We start from the raw sequence: 21,880 nt of genomic DNA on the forward strand, positions 1-21,880 counted from the left end.
TTTGTAACTCACTTAATTTAACTATATTGTATATAATTAAAATTGTATTTTTTATTGATATAAAATCAATAAAATATATAATGATTAATCAGGATTTAATTAATAAAATTTTTACACAAGTGACAATTCAGGATTAACTAAATTAAAGATATACTCTAACGATTGAAATGGAATCTATTTTAAAGGTTTTACTCAGTACAGGCACTATAAAGCATATTTGTTTTCTAAAGACAAAAAAATAAATAAAATAAAATATAACTTACCAGGAACCAGAGAACAAAGTGTGAGGACAGTTGAACAGAGATTCTTAACTGGTGCTTTATAAAATAAAACCTTTAAAGGGAAAATTGAACAGAAAAGAATTAGAAAATGTGCTTCAATAAAATTTTAATTTTACTTATTAGCATATGTTTAATAATATAATTTGTTAATATGACTTCTAAACAACAAAAGAAGACACTTAAAAAAAAGTCAATGGAAATAAATTTCTGAGCTTTTTTTTTTTTTTTTTTTAAAGAAATTTCTTGGCCTCTCCCCCCCCCACAAAAAAAATTACATCAGTGAAATATTTAACATTTTATTAACAATTTCACAGCTGCATAAAATGACAATCATACTATTATGATTCAAGATGTTATATAAATAAAAAAAACTGTCTTTATATTAGATAAATATAACTGTTAAAAGGGACACTTATCGAAAATTAATACAGTATTGTTTACCAAAGTTAATTTTTTAAAAATCACAATATTAATTGCTTTCACAATACATTGTCTAGCACTAGGGCAATTATTAAGCATATTTCATGCAAAAGTTTCTGGTTTTGGATGTTCTTTTATTATATTTTCTCCTTTATTTTTATTACAGTGAACAAGCATTGAATATATTATATTAGCAATGAATAAAATTAACATTTTCTCTCAATGGTATCAGATCGGTATTGAATGACATAAATGGTCTAAGTCACTTGCTAAACATTTTACATGTTAAATTTACTGTATTCTTCCATTTAACAGTTCAAAACTCTGTTTTTGATGTCTGTGTCAATTAAAAGATTGTAAGGTAAAATTTGGCTTGTTCAAAGTTTAGTGATAAAAACAGATTTATTACTGGTCCTCGTAGCAATGTTTTCATCATTTACCATAAGCATTTATTCCTTATCATCACACTTAAGATAAAAGGCAGTTTTAAGCAAAAAAAAGAAAAAGAAAAATAAATAATTAAAAGATAAGAATACAGTGAAAGTAATGCTGAAATAAAAAAAGCATCAAGGATTCTGTAAATCAATAATTTGAGTAAAATGGATGAATAAAATGATTACACTTACATCTACATCTTCAGATTAATAATACACATGAAATAAGTAACATTTACAGGTAATAAGAATTTTAAATCAAGATAAGGAGTAAATAATTGTTAAGGTTGAAAGGTTTTCAGCATTAAAATTTTATAGATATTAAAGAAGATAGTAGAATACTAACATGATTTTAAATATGTCAACAATGCTGTGAGATTAATTAATCACTAAATGGTGAAATCGACAGAAAATTATAATTTTTAAACAGCAAAAACTGAGAATTTTTCAGTAATAAAGCTTTATGTTTCATTACATAGCATACTTACAAATAAAATAAAAATTTTAGAATATGCAATAGCATATAAGTACAAGGACAAGCATTAAATGCCATCATATAACAAACACTCAAAAGTAAACAATTTGTTCAATGCAGAGAAACCTACATTTATTTTAGCAATATCGTTTGTAACTGAACTATATAAAATGAGTTAATAAAAATTATGATGAAACATTTAATAAAGCATTAATTTAAAACTGTATAGCTTTCATAACATTTATCAAACTAATTGATTTAGATAAATACTCTTCTGTCAGAGAAGTCTATTTACAAGAGGCAGTGAATGAAAGAATAAGTAATACTGTAACCAATTCTTTAATGTAAATTCTGCTGTTAAAATAAACTAAGTTGGACTAACTCTAGCAATGAGGATGCCCTCTGGTGAGTAATCAGAGGAAGACTTTTCAGTAAAGGCCAAGAGATGAACCTGTTAGGTTGTACCAGATTCTTGCTCTGTAATATTCTTAAAATTATATGTGATGTTTATGTTAACTTACATCTGTTAATAAATTATTGTTACACTATAAAGGACTCTTTTATGACCCCAACCAACACTCACCGCCTGTACCAGATTCTTGCTCTGTAATATTCTTAAAATTATATGTGATGTCTATGTTAACTTACATCTGTTAATAAATTATTGTTACATTATAAAGGACTCTTTTATGACCCCAACCAACACTCACCGCCACAATATTACTCTTGATGAAAAGGTAAAAATGATATCCATGATAAACTCTAGCTTATTCTGCATTCACTATAAAAAGGTATGGTCTAACACTACAGTGTCTCACTGTATTATATCAACATAGAGTGAAATGCCTTCCTACTTTACACTTTGCAAAATTTTCATTTATTAAAGGCTGACAAATTTTTAAATTACAATTTTCATTTAATAAAAATACTATGAAAAATAAAAGATACTCACTTTTCGTTCTAGTAAAAGAAGTTTAAACAGAAGTAGAGTTTTGTGCTTGAACCTGAGTACAAAATCTCTAACAGAAAGTCCTAAAAAAAAAAAAAAAAAAAAAAAAAAAAAGTACAACATTAAAAATAAAACCGTACATTTTTTGGTACTTTTTCGTTAAAGCCATGTCTGCTTCCTTTTCCTTAACTCCGGTATTTCCTCAGCACCTGGTTTAACAAGTTTGTTTTACTTTATTTCTGGAAATAATTGTATTTATTGCTAGGATGACCCTATTTTACAAATAAAAAGTACTTTAATTTTCTTTCTTTCCCTTTTCTTTTTTAATAATTACAACTGATTCTATGACTTAGGATTTGCCGAGATATAAAGATGTGGTTATTTATTTATTTATTTATTTATTTTTTTCTTTCAAGAAAGAGATGTTCTTCAGAAAGAACGACTGTATTTCAGTAACCACCTCATGAAATCAAAATGTCTCTTTAAACCATAATGAATATTTGATCATGCAAGTGAGATAAAGGTATTTGAATACATTATTTTCATTACTACTGTATATTTCCTTTAACTTTTATTGAATACCAGTTAACTTTTATTGAGTTTTAAGAACAAGAGCTTGCTTCAAATAAACCATAACACACCAGTTATTGAAATAATTAAATAAGAGATGCATATGCCTTGTTGTTGTTTTATCTTAATAATAAAATCGACAAAGGCAACAAATTTTTGGTATTCACATTTTTTTTTTTTTTTTTTTTTTTTTTAAATTGTGTTCTTTCTTTACAATGGGTTTTTGGAGGATTTTGTTATGAAAATAGAAAATGTTCTTTGTTGCTTTTCCTAATCAATCTAATTCATCTAATACTGAGCTAAAGCTGAGAAATAAGCCAAAATGCACCAATATGGTGACAAAAATGCATACAAAAGTACTTATTATTAACTTCATCAAGGAATGTCATGACACTGATATTGTTATACTGTTAATAGTGGTAAAATTATAGTCATAGAATAATGCTGTTAAATAACTTTCAATGATTATTATTTCTTCTAGTTTTAGTTTTTTTTTCTTCCAGCATTTGAATCATCTAAAAATGAGGGGGCTTCAATTACGTATATTTATGTCTATGTAGTATATTAAAAAGATCTTTGGGTATAAAATATTGCACAAAATGTAACAGCATTACCATTTCAATTAATAAATTTAAACAGCTTTTAGAAATGGCAATGAAACAAATAGACTCCCAAAATTGAAATTCCAATGAATTTAAAAATTCTTATACAGTACAAAGTCCGTAATTCGGACATCCATTATCCAGAATGATCTATAATCCGGACCTCAAAGCCACAAACTTTTTTTTTGTATGCTTTAAGCATGCGCATGCACGTTGGGAGGATGTGTCTCTAGATATGCTAAAAATGCTTGACATAATTTATGGCCAGCTACCATATTTCATGATGAGGATGATGAAGATGATAGCCGTGAATTTGAAGGTTTTCGGACATCGCAAACTAAAGGTGAAATTTTTCAGTTATTGGATTTTGTAAAGAAATGTGAAGAAGAGGTAATAAATGAAGATGATATAACAGAAATTTTTCATTGCAACGACAATGCCCCAATCATCAATCAATTAACGGGTGGCGAAATCTGATAGTGGCGAAAAGTGACAGAGAGGTTATTGAAAACAAAAAAATTTCTATTGACAAGTTCATCGGTATTCTCAACACAGCAATTACAGGACTTGAACAGTGGAACTTTGTAACTGAACAAGAAATTATGTCTGTTTATAGAATTAAAGAGAAAGTATTAGCACAAAAAATGAAGCAACTTAAACAACTTACATTGAAAGAAATGTTTGATTAAGGTAAAAAAAAAAAAATAAATAAATAAATAAATAAATATTAAGCTCTCTCTTTTTTTTCTTTTTCTGTGTGTGTGTAAATTATGATACCTTTTAGATCACAATTGCTCTTTATTTCATAAATTGCAGTTTCATATTTTTAATTGCATAATTTCTGCATACCATCTTACCAGATTTAAATTGATCATCTATAATCTGGAAAAACCTCTAATCCAGAAACGCCGAAGTCCCGACGAGTCCGGATTACGGACTTACTGTGTATTGGCTGCTAACTAGAATACACAAGTGAACTGAATATTAGGATTTTCAAATCAAATAAACAGAATATCTAAAACATGGGTGACCAAACTTTTATCAGTTGGAACAGCGTGGTAAAATTTAGAAAATTTAAGAGCAACCGCTACATAAAGAGCTGGTCATTAAAATGGCAACACCAGGAAGGAATGATCTGACGAATATAAAATCATATGTAAGGAAGAAGAGTTTGAGATATGCAAATGCTTAGTATTTCAGCGCACTGAGATAATGCAGGAGAAAAAACAAGAAATATGAAGCACTGTATAAAAGAAAAGTTGTGTAGTGGATTTCTCATTCGGAAAAAGGTTTGTAAGGTTGAAGTTTGCTCCGAATATCGTGTTATGCCTCGAATAATAATAAGAAATTATTACCAGCAAGTGTCGGGATTCCACAGAAGCAGCACCGATGCCTATCAAGAGTGTGGACTATCATTCCATGATATCGCCAATCACACTGGTCGATATCCAACTGCTGTCATGCGAATACGGAATCAATCGGCTGCTGACAGTCAAACTGAATGGCCTGCAGGAACTCAATTGCTTCCTATTATTAACACCCAAGAAAACAGACATATTGTGAGGTCAGCCCTGAAAAAACCATACAACTATATCCCAGACCATTAGTCCGGAAATGGGCATATTTGCAGCACCCCTAGTATTCAATCGTACGGTATGTCGACATTTCCAGCAGTGCAGACTATCAGCACAGCGACCATTAATTCGGCGAATCTGGTGCACCGAATGACAAAGCTGGATATAGGGAGTGGCAGAATGTCGTCTTTTCACACGGGTCCCGGTTCTGCATGCAGTATTCTGACAGTCATATCTGTGTCTGGAGGCTCTGAGGAGACAGCACGTCGCCTCCTTAGGACCTCATCTAGGGAGCATGCACCTGGTGTGATTATTTGAGCAGCCATTTGGTATGACATGCACATCTCTAGTTCAGATCGATTGTTAGAACGCAGATGGGTACATTTCTCACATCTTATGTCCAGTGGTTGTGCCCTATCTTCAAGGCCTGCCAAATGTTCCAACAACAAAATGCAAGACCACATGTTGCACGTCGTGTTCTCACCTTCCTCAATACACAGGGTATTCGACTGCTGACCTACTCTACATGGTCACCAGATCTGTCACCCATTAAAAACATATGTCATGGGTTGCTGAGACACTGGCCAGCCACCAAAATCTTGCTCCTCTTGTTTTACATTTAGCAAAGGATATCTTTATAACACACAAATTAATTTTCTTTTACCATATATAAAATTTTTATCTTCAAACAGAAAAGTAAGTATTTCCTTCTGGTTATCTGATTTTCATAGATATAAATTTTAATTAAAAAAACTGTATTTTTCAAAACAGTAGAAATAGCTTTGAAAAGACACAACCATGATTTTCTTTATTCTTACTCCATATACTTGTGGAAAGAATAATAATTTCCAGAAAGAACAAAAAAAAAAAAAAAAAAAAGTGTTGAGATAGTTGAATGTGTTGAGAAGAACTGAAAGCAAAATATGAAAACTTACTAAAAAAAAAAACTAAATAAAATACAAGACAGATTTTTCATTTAAAAAGTAATAATTTAGTCTCTCATACACAGATAACATGAGAACCAACACATGGAGGTCACTAGTTATATTATGCAAACAATTCATTAGATATGAAATGAATTAACACATTTTTCATGCCATTTAATAACAGCGGATGTACACCTATTTCCAAATCAGGGTTACCATCTTCCTTCCATAGTGAAAAAAACTAGATGGAAGAAACTGCATCATTTTTACTTCCTTGTATGAAGTAAAAAGGAAGTATTGTAATTGCGAAAAGTTTCAAGCAGCATATTTCAAAGAAAATATCCATTTTGACCGCTATTGAATGCAATTTAACGATGTTTTTGTGTGATATCTGTACGTAAGAACAGAATAAAAGACTCGTTTCCTTAAAAAAAAAAAAAAAAAAAAAAAAAAAAAATTATAAACTGCTTTAAAATTAATTCTGAAGAGAATTTTTCGTGGCGTCTGTACGAACGTTTGTACATACGTATCTTGCATAACTAAAAAACGAGTAGCCTCAGAATGTTGAAATTTTGTATATAGGACTGCTATAACATGTAAATGTGCACCTCGTATTTTGGTTGCAATCGGCCGCACCAAACGTATATAAATATATTTATATATATATATATCCACTCTGTTACCTGGCTCAGTGATCTGAGTTTCTTTACTCTTATATGTTTGTAAATTGTACATTTTTTGCTTTAAAATTTATTGAATTATGTTGTTTTTATCTTCCGGTTAAAGTTTTTATGCCTTGTTAAAGTGCCGTTAAGCCTTTTTTTTTACGGTGGCCATTGATTGTTTACATTTGAAACAGCAGACTAGTGGATTTGTTGCCAATCTAGAGAAACTGAGCTTCACAACAACAAAGATGACGCCTTCATTTATTATTACCAATTAAATCATGCTTAATCCTTTCTGGAATTTTTTCGAGGAAATAAGTGTTTAAGACTTACTTCGTAATTTCTAATATAGATATTTTGAGTTTTTATGTATTTTTGCCTTCTCGCGAAGTGAGAACTGAATTAATTGAATGAGAAATACTCAATCATCTGTGAAAAACTGTTTCTTTTTTGTTTTGTTTGCTTAATTTCTTTTACACATCATTCTAGCTTTATTATAGTATTTGAATGGAACATGTGGCAACGATTAGATAATTCTATTCTTTAAATGATATAAATTTTGTGCATTATGAGTTATAATATGAACGAAATATAATACTGTTAAGTGAATCTGGCACCAGAGTGTCGCTATGGTAAAGAAATACTAGAGTGAATTTTAAAGAATGCATTTATTCTATTGTGATTTTTTCGCTGTCGGCGAAGTAGATTTAATTCAATCCAATAAGTTTAAATGAAATGCAAGAAAAAATGCGTATAATTTAATATTCCGTACAAGGAAGTCATGTGGTGTACACATTAGATTTTTTAATTATATTATTACATCTACATCTTACTTATATGTAGCCCTATATCATACAGATTTGAATATTTACATTTCATTTCCATAAAACTATTCTCATTTGTTTGCTTACAAAAACTTTTCTTAGGTTACTAGGGAGGGGTATGTCTGTATTATGGTGTACTTGCAATGAGATCTGTTTTTAGATTTAGACCGATTTTAAAACTAAATTCCTATTCATACTAATAACAAAAACAACAAAACAGAATTAGTATTTAGAAAGAACAGAAAACAAAATTAAATATAAAAGAAATTATTCTGCAAAACTGAATCTACATCACTATAAAAACGATATAAAAACCGAACACCTTTTGTTATTGAATATAGTAACCTATTTCACAATTTTGTAAGGATAAATTCAAAAAAGGAGAAAATTTGTTATAATCCTGCTAAACTTCAATCTCAATACTTGTCTCTTGTTATCACTCTGATTACTAGCATTTGGCAGATGAATTTTTTGCATTTATTACATACAGACTAATCTTAAATTATTTATTGCTTAAAGCATTGCATAGCCAAATGTCAAAGCATGTCATGCCATGTTTCAAATTACATACATTTCAAACATAAAATTATCACTAGTCAATTTCTCAGCTGCAGTTTAATCATGCTTATCTAAAAATTAAGGGGAAAAAAATTATCATACACAAACTTCAGGACACTGAAAACTGGGTTGATTTGCTGGATAAACATAAGAAATAATGCAAATTAAAAAAACTGTATCCAGTCCTACACCAAAGGTTTAAAAAAATAAGTTAATACAATTAATCAAATTTATAAGGTAATGTAACCTCACAGAAAACATTAGCAGCTCATAAAAATATGGCCTAAGCAAAAACATATAAGCTTCTTAGTCAATAACGATTTATATAAAAAAAATTTTTGCTTGCAAATAATCACCTTTAATTTTGTCTAGAAACATATTATGCCAATAGATGTAATAAGGAAACAAAATGTTCATTCTTTATAATAATTTTTGGAAAAAAAAAAAAAAAAAAAAAAGCTTATTTCACTCTGAATTTAATAATTATTTACTTAAATAATGATTGTATAATTTAATAAAACCAAAAAAAAAAAAAAAAAAATTAACACAGGAAATGAAGTAAAGATATATTTTAATAAAATATGACAAAAGGCATACCTAAAAATGCTTGTTGGCCATCAGAAAAGTCTTTGGGAAGAGAACTATTCAAATTCTTGAAAGTTTCCTCCAAAAGTGATACTTTACTAAAATCTCTTTCATCAAAATAAGCATGTGTAATTAATTCTAACTTGGCTTGAATTAACCCATATAAAGGAACTCTACTAATTACACAAACACTTTTTTGAACAGTTTCTCTAGTAATGTCAGAGCTTCGCCTTATCAGATTCTGAAATAAAAAAAAAAAAAAAAAAAGTGTTTACACACATATATGTCACATTCATACAATGTGTAGAGAAAAAATTTGAAGGGGTAGAAGAAAATTAACTAAAGTTTTCAAATCAACATGCCTATTTAATTCTAAAAAAAGGTCAAAAATCGAATTTTGATCTCTTTTAGAGTTAAATTACTCTGCAATGTAATATATAAAAATAACTTGGATCTGAATTGAGGAAAGTCATTTCTTTGTCCCTGGTGAAGAGGATTTTTTGCACTTCATGAATTGGTGCTTAGTTTCAGTCATAGCGGAATTTAAAAAAAAAAAAAAAAAAAAAAAAAGACTGATCACAGATTGTAACATTTTCAAAGAAGTTCATAGTTCATATCCCATTCGAGGTCAGTGCTAATGATCACTTAAATTTCCTTTTGCTCAGAAATCAAGATTTGCAGTACAGTTTTTAAACATACTATTCTCCTACTGAATTTTTCTCACCATGCACTATCAAACAACTTATGTCAAAATTTACTAATTCAGCCATTGACCTAATATGAAGTAACAACTTTACTGCAAAATTTCACTAAATTTTAGATAGCATCCGTTAAGACCTCCTATAGAGGCACTGCAGTAACCATAAACTAGGTGCAGAAAACATTAATCCGTTAAGACCTCCTATAGAGGCACTGTAGTAACCATAAAATAGATGCAGAAAACATTTTAATAAGAGCTTCAGTAGGCGAAAAGAGGTAGAGGTAATGTAGTGGGTACAGAATGTACAAATGGTATAACATTAATTATTATTAGTATTAAATATATTAAAGTGTACATAATTAAAGTGTTGAGTTATTTTCATGAATGTACTTCTCATTTTTAATGCAGTCACAAAGTGACAGAACATAACTGGGTTATATAAGAACTTAAGAGATATACGTAGTTGTAGTAGTAGTAGTGTTGTAAGCTCTCAATGATGTTAATGGAATGAAAGTTGCTAATTCTGTGGATTTGACAGGCAATGCAAGTAAGATTTGTTTTTATATCCTTGTTTGACAGCAAAGTTTCTGTAAAATGTTGAAGTTTGTAAAGCCACAAAAGGAATGTAGCGCAGTAAGACCTAATTTAATTAAATGAATTAATAAAGTTTTTGTTACTGAAGAATTCAGTGAGATAGTAGAAACAAATAAAGGAAATACTTTAAAGGAAATTACTTTGAAAAGATTAAATCATGAAATCAAAATTCTTTGTGATCTTGGTATGGAAAATGAAATTATTGTATCAGAAGAATACTTGGAAATAATCATCATCTGGAAACAAAATATAATAAATTAAATTGGTAGATTAACAGAGGATGAAATGAACATTAATAATGTATTCTTTTCTATTCCAATAACTGCTAAAAAGACATCACAAATAACTTTTAGAGAAATTAAAACAGTTCTAAATTAATTATACATAAATATTACGGTGACCCTGCTTATTAGCTATAATTCTATTACCAATTTTAAAGGAGCTATTCATAGTATATCCAGAAAGCTTGGGAAACATCAAATTCTGGATAATCAAGCCTATAAAAAATGTAATTCAAGGCAGAGAAGCCAAATGAATGGAACAAAAATTTCCTGTCTAAAATTTAAAAAAAAGAGTAATTTTATTTGTCATCAACTGCCTAAATTTAAATTATGCAATATTTCAAAAGGAAAAAAAAATGGCATATCGAACTAAAACACCATACTTGATTAAGAAATTACATATACAGTCAAAAGTTGTTAATCCGGACTCGTCGGGACTTCGGTGATTCCGGATTATAGATCATCAGTTTAAATCTCGTAAGATGGCATGCAGAAATTCTAAAATTAAAAATATGAAACCATAATTTATGAAATAAAGAACAATTATAATCTAAAGGGTATCAAAATTAAAAAAAAAAAAAAAAAAAAAAAGCTTAATATTTATTTGTTTACTTTATTAAACATTTCTTTCAATGTAAGTTGTTTCGTTTTATGTGATAATACTTTCTCTTTAATTCTATAAACAGACATAATTTCTTGTTCAGTTACAAAGTTCCGCTGTTCAAGTCCCGTAATTGCTGTGCCGAGAATACCGACTAACTTGTGAATCGAAATTTTTTCGTTTTCACTAACTTCTCTGTCACCTTCTTCATGTCTTTATCCATTTTTTTGCGGCAATTCCACTTTTTGTTTGATGGACATCAAAACATACTTTCGTTTTGTACATCCTTTGGAAGCTCCAGCATTGGAAATTCTATTTGACATAATCGAAAGTTCAAGTTTACTTTTATAAAATTGCTCTTACAGTCTGCAAAAAATAATAAGCCGCATCCAATTCGAAGATTAAGGAACAACGCAATCATTAACATTAACTGAAATAGATAATTAGATAATTTTAGCTTATACCATCCGTTATACATTAAATGCACACGCGAAAACGTATTCTACTCTTGCGCACACGCATATGCGCAGTTGTAAAGGTCTTACGCGCACGCGTAAACGCCTATGCACATGTGTCAATGCGGCGCATGCAGAAAGTTTTTAGCTATGAGGTCTGGATTATAGATCATTCCGGATTATGGGTGTCCGAATTAACAACTTTTGATTGTACCATGAAAACTAGTGAAGATCTCACCAAACTTGTGCAGTCATTCTGGCAGAAGTTTGGAAAAGCAGATTATTTAGTTAAATAATCAACACAAACAAGTTCGGATATAACATATAACACAAATCATTTATCATAATTTTGTACACTGCACAGCTAGCGTTTGTCCATTTTCATAGAAGTCATACTTTTCTTGATACCACTCTACTGCATGCTATTCTGTTGAAGATTATTGCAAAATTTGAATCATTTTTTCAAAATGTAATTAAAAAAAATTTCAAAGCCTTCAGATTTTATATTATGCTCAGAGAGGCATTTTTTTTTTTTTTTTTTTTTATGTTTTATGTGTTATGTGTTAACTTTATTCATTAAATATCTTCTTCACACTTAAAACCATAAAATACAATCCAACAGCAATATCACAAAATATTTAAAAGAACATATCTTTAGAATTTCCAATACACAGTCTCACGTGCTGGAGATAAAAACCTTTTTTCTTTTAACTGCATATAAAAGGATACAGGTCTACGTATAAAATTTAGGGAAGTGTAGCAACAACAAATTTTTATGTTGGAAATGATGTGCAATTTAAAATTTTTAAGAATTACATATTCAAATTGTCAGTTGCAGCTGAAAATTTAGTTAAATAATTTGAGGCTTGTAGATGGAAGATACGAAACTTGTTTGTTATGGGTAATCAAACTACCTGGTTTAATGTTTATATCTTTAGAATTTCCAATACACAGTCTCACGTGCTGGAGATAAAAACCTTTTTTCTTTTAACTGCATATAAAAGGATACAGGTCTACGTATAAAATTTAGGGAAGTGTAGCAACAACAAATTTTTATGTTGGAAATGATGTGCAATTTAAAATTTTTAAGAATTACATATTCAAATTGTCAGTTGCAGCTGAAAATTTAGTTAAATAATTTGAGGCTTGTAGATGGAAGATACGAAACTTGTTTGTTATGGGTAATCAAACTACCTGGTTTAATGTTTATATCTTTAGAATTTCCAATACACAGTCTCACGTGCTGGAGATAAAAACCTTTTTTCTTTTAACTGCATATAAAAGGATACAGGTCTACGCATAAAATTTAGGGAAGTGTAGCAACAACAAATTTTTATGTTGGAAATGATGTGCAATTTAAAATTTTTAAGAATTACATATTCAAATTGTCAGTTGCAGCTGAAAATTTAGTTAAATAATTTGAGGCTTGTAGATGGAAGATACGAAACTTGTTTGTTATGGGTAATCAAACTACCTGGTTTAATGTTTAACCTCTACCTAAACAAAGAGTTAAGGCTTTAAAAAAATAATTTCAGAAAAAATGAATGGTTAGCAAATGAATAAAGATTAGCAGGGTAAAGGAATTATTTATGAAAACTTTAGGAATGCAAAACAGTATTTCATGCCACACACAGCAGCTGTGAAAACTGATTCTACTAGAGTTTGCACGATTTTCAGTAGTTTGAAAACAAAAGTAAGTCTCCTTTTAAACAGACCATTCAAATCCCAATAAGCTGGACATTATTCCAAATTTTAGGAAATTCAAAATTGCCTTTAGTGTTGATATGCAGAAAACATTTTTGATGACTAGAGTTGTTGAAGAGCACTGGAAATTTTCTTAAGGATACCAGATAATACAGATGAAGACTACAAAATAATATGCATGATATGCTGGCCATTTGGTTGTAAGTCATTGCCTTTATTTTAAGCAGAACAACAGAAAGTCATTTAGAACAATATAGGAAAAATAGAAACCAAATTTTTGAAATGTTAAATTTTTCACTGCACACTGATGATTTATATTTTAGGGAAAATAATGATGCTGGGGCTTTCAAACTCCCTTCTGAAGCTGCATTGATTTTAAAGGATGCACGTATGAATTTGTGGAAGCTAAAAACTACTTTTGAGAAATTGAGACCATTCTGAATATAGAACAAAATTAGAAAAGGTATTAGAATTTTTGATTGTCAGTTAAAAGTTTTAGGGCTAAAAAACACTTTTAGCATTCAAGAAAGGAGTTTCTTCTTGCCTTGATCTAAACAATAGGGTTCCTAGCCAGAAGTATCCAGTTGAAGGTATGTTCTAATTATGTATGTGGGACATTTTGTGACTCTGACAAAAATGTTTCAAAACACAAACTGGTTTTCATGTAAGTCTACCAATTGCATATCCTAAAAGCTATAATTTCTGGAAATATTTCTTTTGATGCACTGTTGAGGGCAGCTAGTAGATCTGATTGTGGTTTTAAATTAAAAAAAAAAAAAAAAAAAAAAAAAAAAAGAAGAAGAAGAAGAAGGAAAATCCATATTTTACAATGCATTCTTCTATAACTTATGAAGCTGCTGCTTATAGTCTCATTTTAAATGGCAAAATTACATTTTGGTGTTATTTGTTATGCTGAAAAGTGAAGTAACTCTTTTGAGGAAATTATAACTGCCACAACTGAGAATCCAAACAGTAAAGTACCTTGAAGAGGTTTGTATGGATTTTATTGATATGTCTGTTTTGAATAAATTCCTTAACCTTTTTGTACTGAATTAAGGGTTCCATGAAAAAATGGAAATAGTCTGTCCCTAACAGAATGGCTGAAGTGCTGGAAAAACTAGATCCTACGTCTTGGAACCATTCTAATGGAAAGGATAATCTGCTAATTTAGTCAAAACAGGAATCATGCTTCAAATGATATTTAAAGAGAATTTACAACTGTTTCATGTAGTGAAATTAAACTCTGCAACTGGTAAGCTCAAGAGACCCATTAATAAATGGTATATGTTACCTGTCTAAAGTTGCACAAGTCTGAGTTTTAACTACTTCAGGTTTTTTTTATTTAATTACGCTATATAATTCCTATTTATACTTCAATTAGCTATTGTAATTTTGGACCAAATGTTCAATACTGGTATTCGGTATTTTTTAGCTCATAATACCAGTTTTAATATGAGTAGAAAGAATTTTAGAAAAAAAAAAAAAAAAAAAAAAAACACAGCTGTTTCTTTGTTTTATTTGCCAATTTTATTAGAGAGAATTAATATCACAAAAAATCATTTGTAACTTATAAAGAATCACAAAAAAACAACCAAATAAGGAACATTTTATGTATTTAAATCGCAAAAAAGTGTAAATATCACTATTCAGTCTGTGGTACTATTACAAATTTTTGAAATGTGACCTTAAAAAGCATAATGCATCAATTGTACAGTCATTAAGCCTGGAACGTAATTTTGTGCAAAAATTACCAGCTGTAGAAAATGCTCTTTCAGCATCTACGTTAATTGCTGGTACTGTTAGCAATGTGTGATATACTTTTCCCAAGCATTTACCTCTAAATCCCTCATCTTCAAATAAATCAATTTCTCGTTGGATGCTTTTGGATGTAACCAATTTCTCTATTGTATTTTGGGTTGATGAAATTTTTTTAGTTATCGCCAATTCTAATTTTTGTTCACGAGACAATTCCTTTTCACTATCAATATCAACATCAGTGTCATCATCACTTTCGATTACTGTACCGAATTTTTCTGAATGTGGATAAGTTTGTGGGTAAAACATTTTAAAAAACTTTACTATAAACTTGATCAAATTTGATTTGGTTAGTCTCTTTTCATTTTTAAAATCATTATTATTATATAAATACCGTAAGGCATTTTCTATTTTGGTATGCCTTTTTTCTGTGCAATTTTTTAATGTAATATATAATTCTTCAGATAAGAATAAATTGAATTTAATTAAATAAATTAAATTTAAATACAAATTTAATTAAATAATTCTTTGCGCCATTGCTGCAAGGAATGAAATTTATTAAATTTTAACAAACACGTATAAAAGTAAAAAAGCAAATTTAAAGTCAAAATTAAATTTAAAGCCAAAACATTTTTAAAAAAATATATAAAAAAATGTGCAAACATATAAAGGAATTAAAGTAATATGTACTATTCTTTCAGTGATTGCAACAGGAAATTTATTGTTGTATTAACTGTTAATAAATTAGAATCTCTCCAACACAATCCCTCCACAGCCAGTTTTATTGGAAGTAGAGCTGATACAGTTCTGGATATTAAGTCGAATTCACTATTAGAAAAATTAATTTGCAGGTTTAAGTCGATTATTGCTTTTTGGATTGGATTTTTATGTTTCAAAAATCGTTCCATCATTAGGAGTAAACTGTTCCAACGTGTTTTAGAATCTAATATTAATAGATGTTCTGTTTTATTTTCAGTTAGTATATATTTTTGTAATAAGGCATTTTTTGTAGGGGAACATTCAAATATCTTAATTTTTTTTTAAACTTTATTAATTATACGAAGCAATTCTTGATGAGTGAATATTTCATCCTCATTAGCAATATCCTCTTCAACAATTACATTGTAATTCTTCATTGTCGGTATCACTCTCACTCTCTTTAAAGTCGGGATCAGAAATTTCTATATCCACAGGATTTGAGTTCTTCTGTTCTTTATTTTTTTGGTATTAATACATCTATTACTCCAAATGGAATTTTATGAACATAGCACAATTGCAGATTCCCACCAATCAACTTTCCAACTTTTTTCATAACTGTTGCTCCACAAGTTATTATGGATACAATGTCTTCTTTCAGGGATAATCTATGTTTCTCTAATTTAGATTTAAGCACTTCCACACATTTTTTTGGCTGGCATACTTCCCGAGACATGTGCAAGTCCTATATGCCAAAATTTTTTTCCTGAATGAATATTTAAACAGTGTCTATTTCTTGCACTTGTCCATTATCGAATGAAATACTAAATTTTTCACAATTTACTTTTAATTGTATTAACTCGTGTTTGAAGGAATTGCAAACACCGTTATTGTAGTTTATAACAGTTCTGCTTATAGTGTTAATCGATGTTGGTAGTTTTTAAAACCTCTGACAGATAGCGATTTTCTTAATTCAGTAGAAGTGCAAAACACTTGAAATGGCAAATCATCTAATGCTATCATTTTACTTATAATTTCATCCAAATTGTCTTTTTTTTTTTTTTTTTTTTTTTAACCAAAGTAAACTAAAATCTATAATGACTTGGGCTTAGAAACTGTGCTTAATTTTGTATCTTCATCACAATTACATTCTTTCCTCTTTAACAAATTTGTATCATGTTTCATTTTTAAAAGTGGGAGTCCACTTGTACTTCCCCCATTCACCTTTAATAACTCTTGAATATTTTTTACTTTGTGCCACCATATTCTTTCCCTCATATAAATAATAAAACCCAACCGAAGTATTATCAACAGATTTTTGTGTTATTCTTATTCATTATTATAGGTTTATTAATTATAGGTATATAATAAATCCAAAATATATTTTGAACCCTAAAGTATCTTATGCAAATATAATGTGAATAACAAACTCGCCAATTTTAAAAATATCGAAATTTTTCAAACTATTATGCACTTTCTTCACAACTACAACCTTGTTTTCACAGATACGAATGTCAGACTATGAATTCTGTGTGTGTGCAGCATAGCACTAAGCTGATTTAGGACAGGGAAGTTTATTCCCGCCTCTTTGGATGATTCACATATTATATCACTTCTCCAGACTGCACGATGCAACTTTATCTTCACAGTCTAATTAATTTCGCCCGTTAGGAAGACATAAAAACAAAAACGTATACTATTTTGCTATGTTGGCAACCCCTGAACATATATAGCAGAGACAATTTAAAAAATTTCTCGTAAATACCAAAAAAAAAAAAAAAAAATTTAAACTTGTGAATACCAATATTACAAAATTGTACAAATAGCTCAAAATACTGGTATTCGGTATCTCGGTGTATTGCAATCCCTAATTGTAATCATTTTATAAACTTAGCACTACCCATTTAAGTGCATGGAGCTATTTATTGCAAAGTTATATTTAAGAGGAGTTATGTTAGCTAATAATTAATGCAATGCTTATTAATAGGTAATCTGCATTAATGTTGTTAGCATATATAAGTAGTTTTAATTGTAATAGTCTGTATTTTTAGTAGGTAGTCACTTGCTTTAATTTTGTAAATGATCTCAATGGCCATCCATGGGAAGTATACTGAACCCACACAGGGCATTGTAATAACCCTAAATTAAGCACAGAAAACATTTTATAAGAGTTTTACTTGACGAAGAAAAGTAAAAATAGTGAAGGCGAGGCATTAAATGTTTAAGATGATATAACACTTATTAAATGCATTGAAATATGGAGTTATTTTCATGAGTGTACTTTACAGCAACAATCTGGATATGCAGTAATGACCAATATGCTGATCAATTTTGATCTCTTTATTTCTCCCTTTTAACCTCTGCAACTACCGAAAGATTTGAATATGGAAAAGACAAACATTTTCAGAATATTCCTACAAATTATCTGGTTCTACATGAATTTATCAATTTTCAAGCAGAATTTTAAATTTGTGTGCTGCTTCAAAAGAATATGTATTATAATTCTAACAAATTAAAATTTTATATGAAATAAACATACTGTTAAACTGCCTATTGCATGATTTAGAGATAGTAATTTTGAAGGAAGGTTGTGCTTAATCATTCCACTCACTGTTTCCAATAGTAGCATGAGAAAAAAATTAATCACAGTTAATTTTAAACCACAATTTGTATATTCTGATTAAAAATATCTTTTGTTAGATGCTAAAAATTAATAACAAGATAAAATTAAATCTTTCAAATCTGCATAAATATTATTCATTCTTTTGCTTCTAAAATATGATTTTTTAAGATTTATACTGATGTTTTGAAGAAAAAAAATTTCAAATAATGAAGGCAGTTTAGAAATTTGAGATAATGTGAATATCTACGACAACAGAAAAAAATGAGGATCCTTGAAAAAACAAGAGGTTAAAATATTATACTTTTGGAACACTACCCCTGATACTATGAATTTTCGTTTCCCTTCCAGCAATTTAGATTCATATAATAAAGAAACAGTTTACAAAGGCTAGAATATGTGTTACAAGGCATCAGGTGTGTATATAAAAATTAGTATGTGATGCTAATTAACACAGTGCACTTATTTAATATAATTTCAGCAAATACATTTAAATAACTAGAAATATAAAACAATACATCTAAAATGAAGAAAGACTATGAAAAGACTGTATATGCATGCTGTTACAAACATGCAGATGCTTGTTCAGATTGGAGTTTAGTTTATATCTAATGCATGATGATAAAAATTGATTACAGGTGTACACGCTTATAGTGAAATATGATGCTACCAATAAATGTAAGAAAACAGTTCAAATGCTTTCAAGACTTTTGTACTTATTATTACAGAACCATTTAATATGTCTCATGTGTTTTATGCTACACAATCAAGGTTTTCTTGATCTAACTTGAATCTAATATAAATTATAATTTATAATTTTTTGTCAGTAGACTGGAAAATTTTACACTGCCAATTTTTAAAGCAAATAGGTCATCCATTACTAAGAATGAAAATTATTTTGCAACACTGCACAGTTTCAAATATAAGAATGTGCTTATATTATTTCTTGTGAACTTTCAGATGCAGCTTTTTAAAAAGAGAAGAATATATCAACCTTTTAGAAGCACTGAACTGTAATGACCTTTATTTTTTACTAACTAAAAGAATCACAATATAATGACTCATTAAATTGTTTTTCTGTTAATAATAAAAAATAAAGGTTTGAGTTTTGTCCTTCATTAAAAATTTATGATTATCATAATATTCTAAAATTTTACCTGTGCATTCATCTGACGATAGCAAGATATTCCATAAACAGTTTGATGAGGCTTTTCTAAAGATGGCAGATGAAAGTAGATGGTATCTGGGGGGGGGATTAGAAAAATGCTATTCTATTACATTCATAATTCTAATACTAAAACGGGAAAATTGGGAAAACAATGAAAAATAAAAATAGCTTTATAATAAACATTGGGGGAAAGAGAAAAAGAAATATATATATATATTTATTTATTTACTTACTTAAATAGATACTAATGTAACAAGCTATCTAATTTATTAAGATTTTTGTTTCAGATATACAGTCACTTTCAGGAGATCAGCCGAGAAAAAAATGCTAAAGTATTCATTTTGAATTTACGTTGCATCCTAATTTTACAACCTAAAAACTTGGATATAAAGTTTGGCTTAAAAGCAAAGCAATGTTATGTTTTTAACAAGATATGATTAATTAAATCAAGTGATACAAATATATTATGTGATATATTTAAGCATATTTAAAGTATATTTTTCACATATGTCATCAACCCTTTTAGCAACGGGACAGCTTTTAAGCAGTCAAATTGTGCTCACTCTGCATATCCTACCCTCTTAGTTTCCTAAAAAACTTTAAATTGATTCTTATAATCAAAAGATTGTGAAAACAATAAAATAAATTTAGTATAATCAGGGAAGCAAATGCTTTAAAAATTTGCATTATGAATAAAATTTGCTTCTCAGAGCATTCACAAGTCAGATTTGTTCTCAATTTAAATCAATGATCTACTGTGCAATACATCAGTAATAACAGAACTAGTAAGAGTGATAAGAACAGTAATAATAATAAATGCATAATCTCTTTTTTAAAATTTAAATGAGCAAAGTATAAACTTGTAGAAAAACCTTAACTATCAGATACCACAAATATCAGAAGTTAGAAATTAGTCTACAACTAATTTAATATGTTTTACTTGCTGAATTTGGATATTTTGAGACAAAAAGATTATGATGATCATGGTATTACAGAGGATGGAGTTGGTGCTGGAAAATTAAGATTTTACCCTTTTTTGCTGGGCTCACCATTAAAACAGGTCTCTTAACCCCTTGACATACAATGATGTCCGGGAGATGTCATTGATTTCACGTGCCATAGTAGACTTTGACATCTCCGAGACGTCAAAAACTGTTTTCAGTGAAGGCCTTACAGTATATTATTATTGTTATATAGCAATATGAATTTGAAAATAAAACGTTCTGTTTGAGCTTGCTCATGAGTGTCCAAATTAAATGGTATTCTTTGGATGCGTATTTTATTTGTATGTCAAGGGGTTAAAAATATATTAGGATTATTTCTACTATTCTTATCTTTCTTTTGCCATATATTGCCTTGCAGCAATTTATGCCATCACTAGCTTCCCAATTAACTTTTTTAAATTGTCCAACATTAAATCTAGCTCTTCAAATTTTACAAATCTTGTTCCAATACTGACAAAGGCTTCAGCTGAGTCTTTAATTATAAACTTTCTTGATTTCTGGATTCAGTGTTTTTGAATTTGTATTAGCTGCTTTTCAATCAACATACATACTTTAATAGTAAATTCTTGGAATTGAATGCTATAAAAGACATTTTCATTAATAACCAACTACAACGTACTTTTAAGATTCATTGCAGTTTTTCTGTCTTTACTGAGAATCTTTTGCAAAAAACAGTTAAAACAGTCACAGTTTGTTCATATCTGGGTGTTTCATTATGGTCTAAGAGCAATGATTCTGTTGGCATCAGACATTTCATAATTCTTCCTGAACTTGCTTTGGTGAAGATACTATCTCACCGTTCAAGATTATCACATCATTTTCCATATCCCAGATTCTCTGCATGAATGTAAGCCTTAACCCTAGATTAAGCGTATGGGTGATAGGTGTGAAATGCACACCTGCAAAAAATAAGGGTGACCAGACAAAAGCCCACTGGACGAAAGCGCACGCGACAAAAGCCCACAAAAAACACCCCACTGAGATAATTGCCCATGCGACTAATACCCACACCGATGAAAGCGCACATTGATAAAAGCCCACATAGATACAAGCGCATGCTGATAAAAGCTCACACTGACAAAAAACCATACCGATATACATGCTACGTTAAAATTAATATTTTTTCCCTTTTTTCTTCAGCTTCACAAAGCAGATTCATGAATAAAGATAAAATAAAAATAAATTAAATTAATAAAAAATAATTGAACAATAAATTTAAGTAGCGGAACACATTTCATTTTGGGCTCCGGCTGAATTAAAATCCAATATGTATATAGAACAGAGAGTCAATCAAAATAATATAATTAAAAACATATACATGTATGCGTAACTTTGTTTTTATATTTACGCGACAAATGGAAGTGCCCTCATATAAGTCCGACAAAGGGAATACTGGCCACACTGCTTCTTCTAATTCTACAAAATTATAATAAAATGTA

At 29.3% G+C, this 21,880-nt stretch overlaps 1 protein-coding gene across 8 annotated transcripts in view; it reads right to left on the bottom strand.

The window, feature by feature from the left end:
• Positions 1–21,880, bottom strand: part of LOC118183214 (late secretory pathway protein AVL9 homolog) — a 172,651-nt gene that overhangs the window by 109,035 nt on the left and 41,736 nt on the right. For all 8 annotated transcript variants that reach the window (XR_015042726.1, XR_015042727.1, XM_085822404.1 and 5 more), the window contains 4 exons: positions 19,427–19,512; positions 8,876–9,104; positions 2,563–2,642; positions 264–333 (listed from right to left, as the gene is read on the bottom strand). Coding sequence is in view for 6 of the 8 variants with exons in the window: in XM_085822404.1 (XP_085678530.1) it covers positions 264–333; positions 2,563–2,642; positions 8,876–9,104; positions 19,427–19,512 (465 nt within the window). In the remaining 2 variants the exon portion in view is untranslated. The remainder of the gene's footprint in view (positions 1–263; positions 334–2,562; positions 2,643–8,875; positions 9,105–19,426; positions 19,513–21,880) is intronic.

The sequence above is a fragment of the Stegodyphus dumicola genome, chromosome 8 (assembly GCF_044657685.1).
Source record: "Stegodyphus dumicola isolate Sdum_Otavi_A_Nest chromosome 8, ASM4465768v1".
NCBI classification, from domain to species: Eukaryota; Metazoa; Arthropoda; class Arachnida; order Araneae; family Eresidae; genus Stegodyphus; species Stegodyphus dumicola.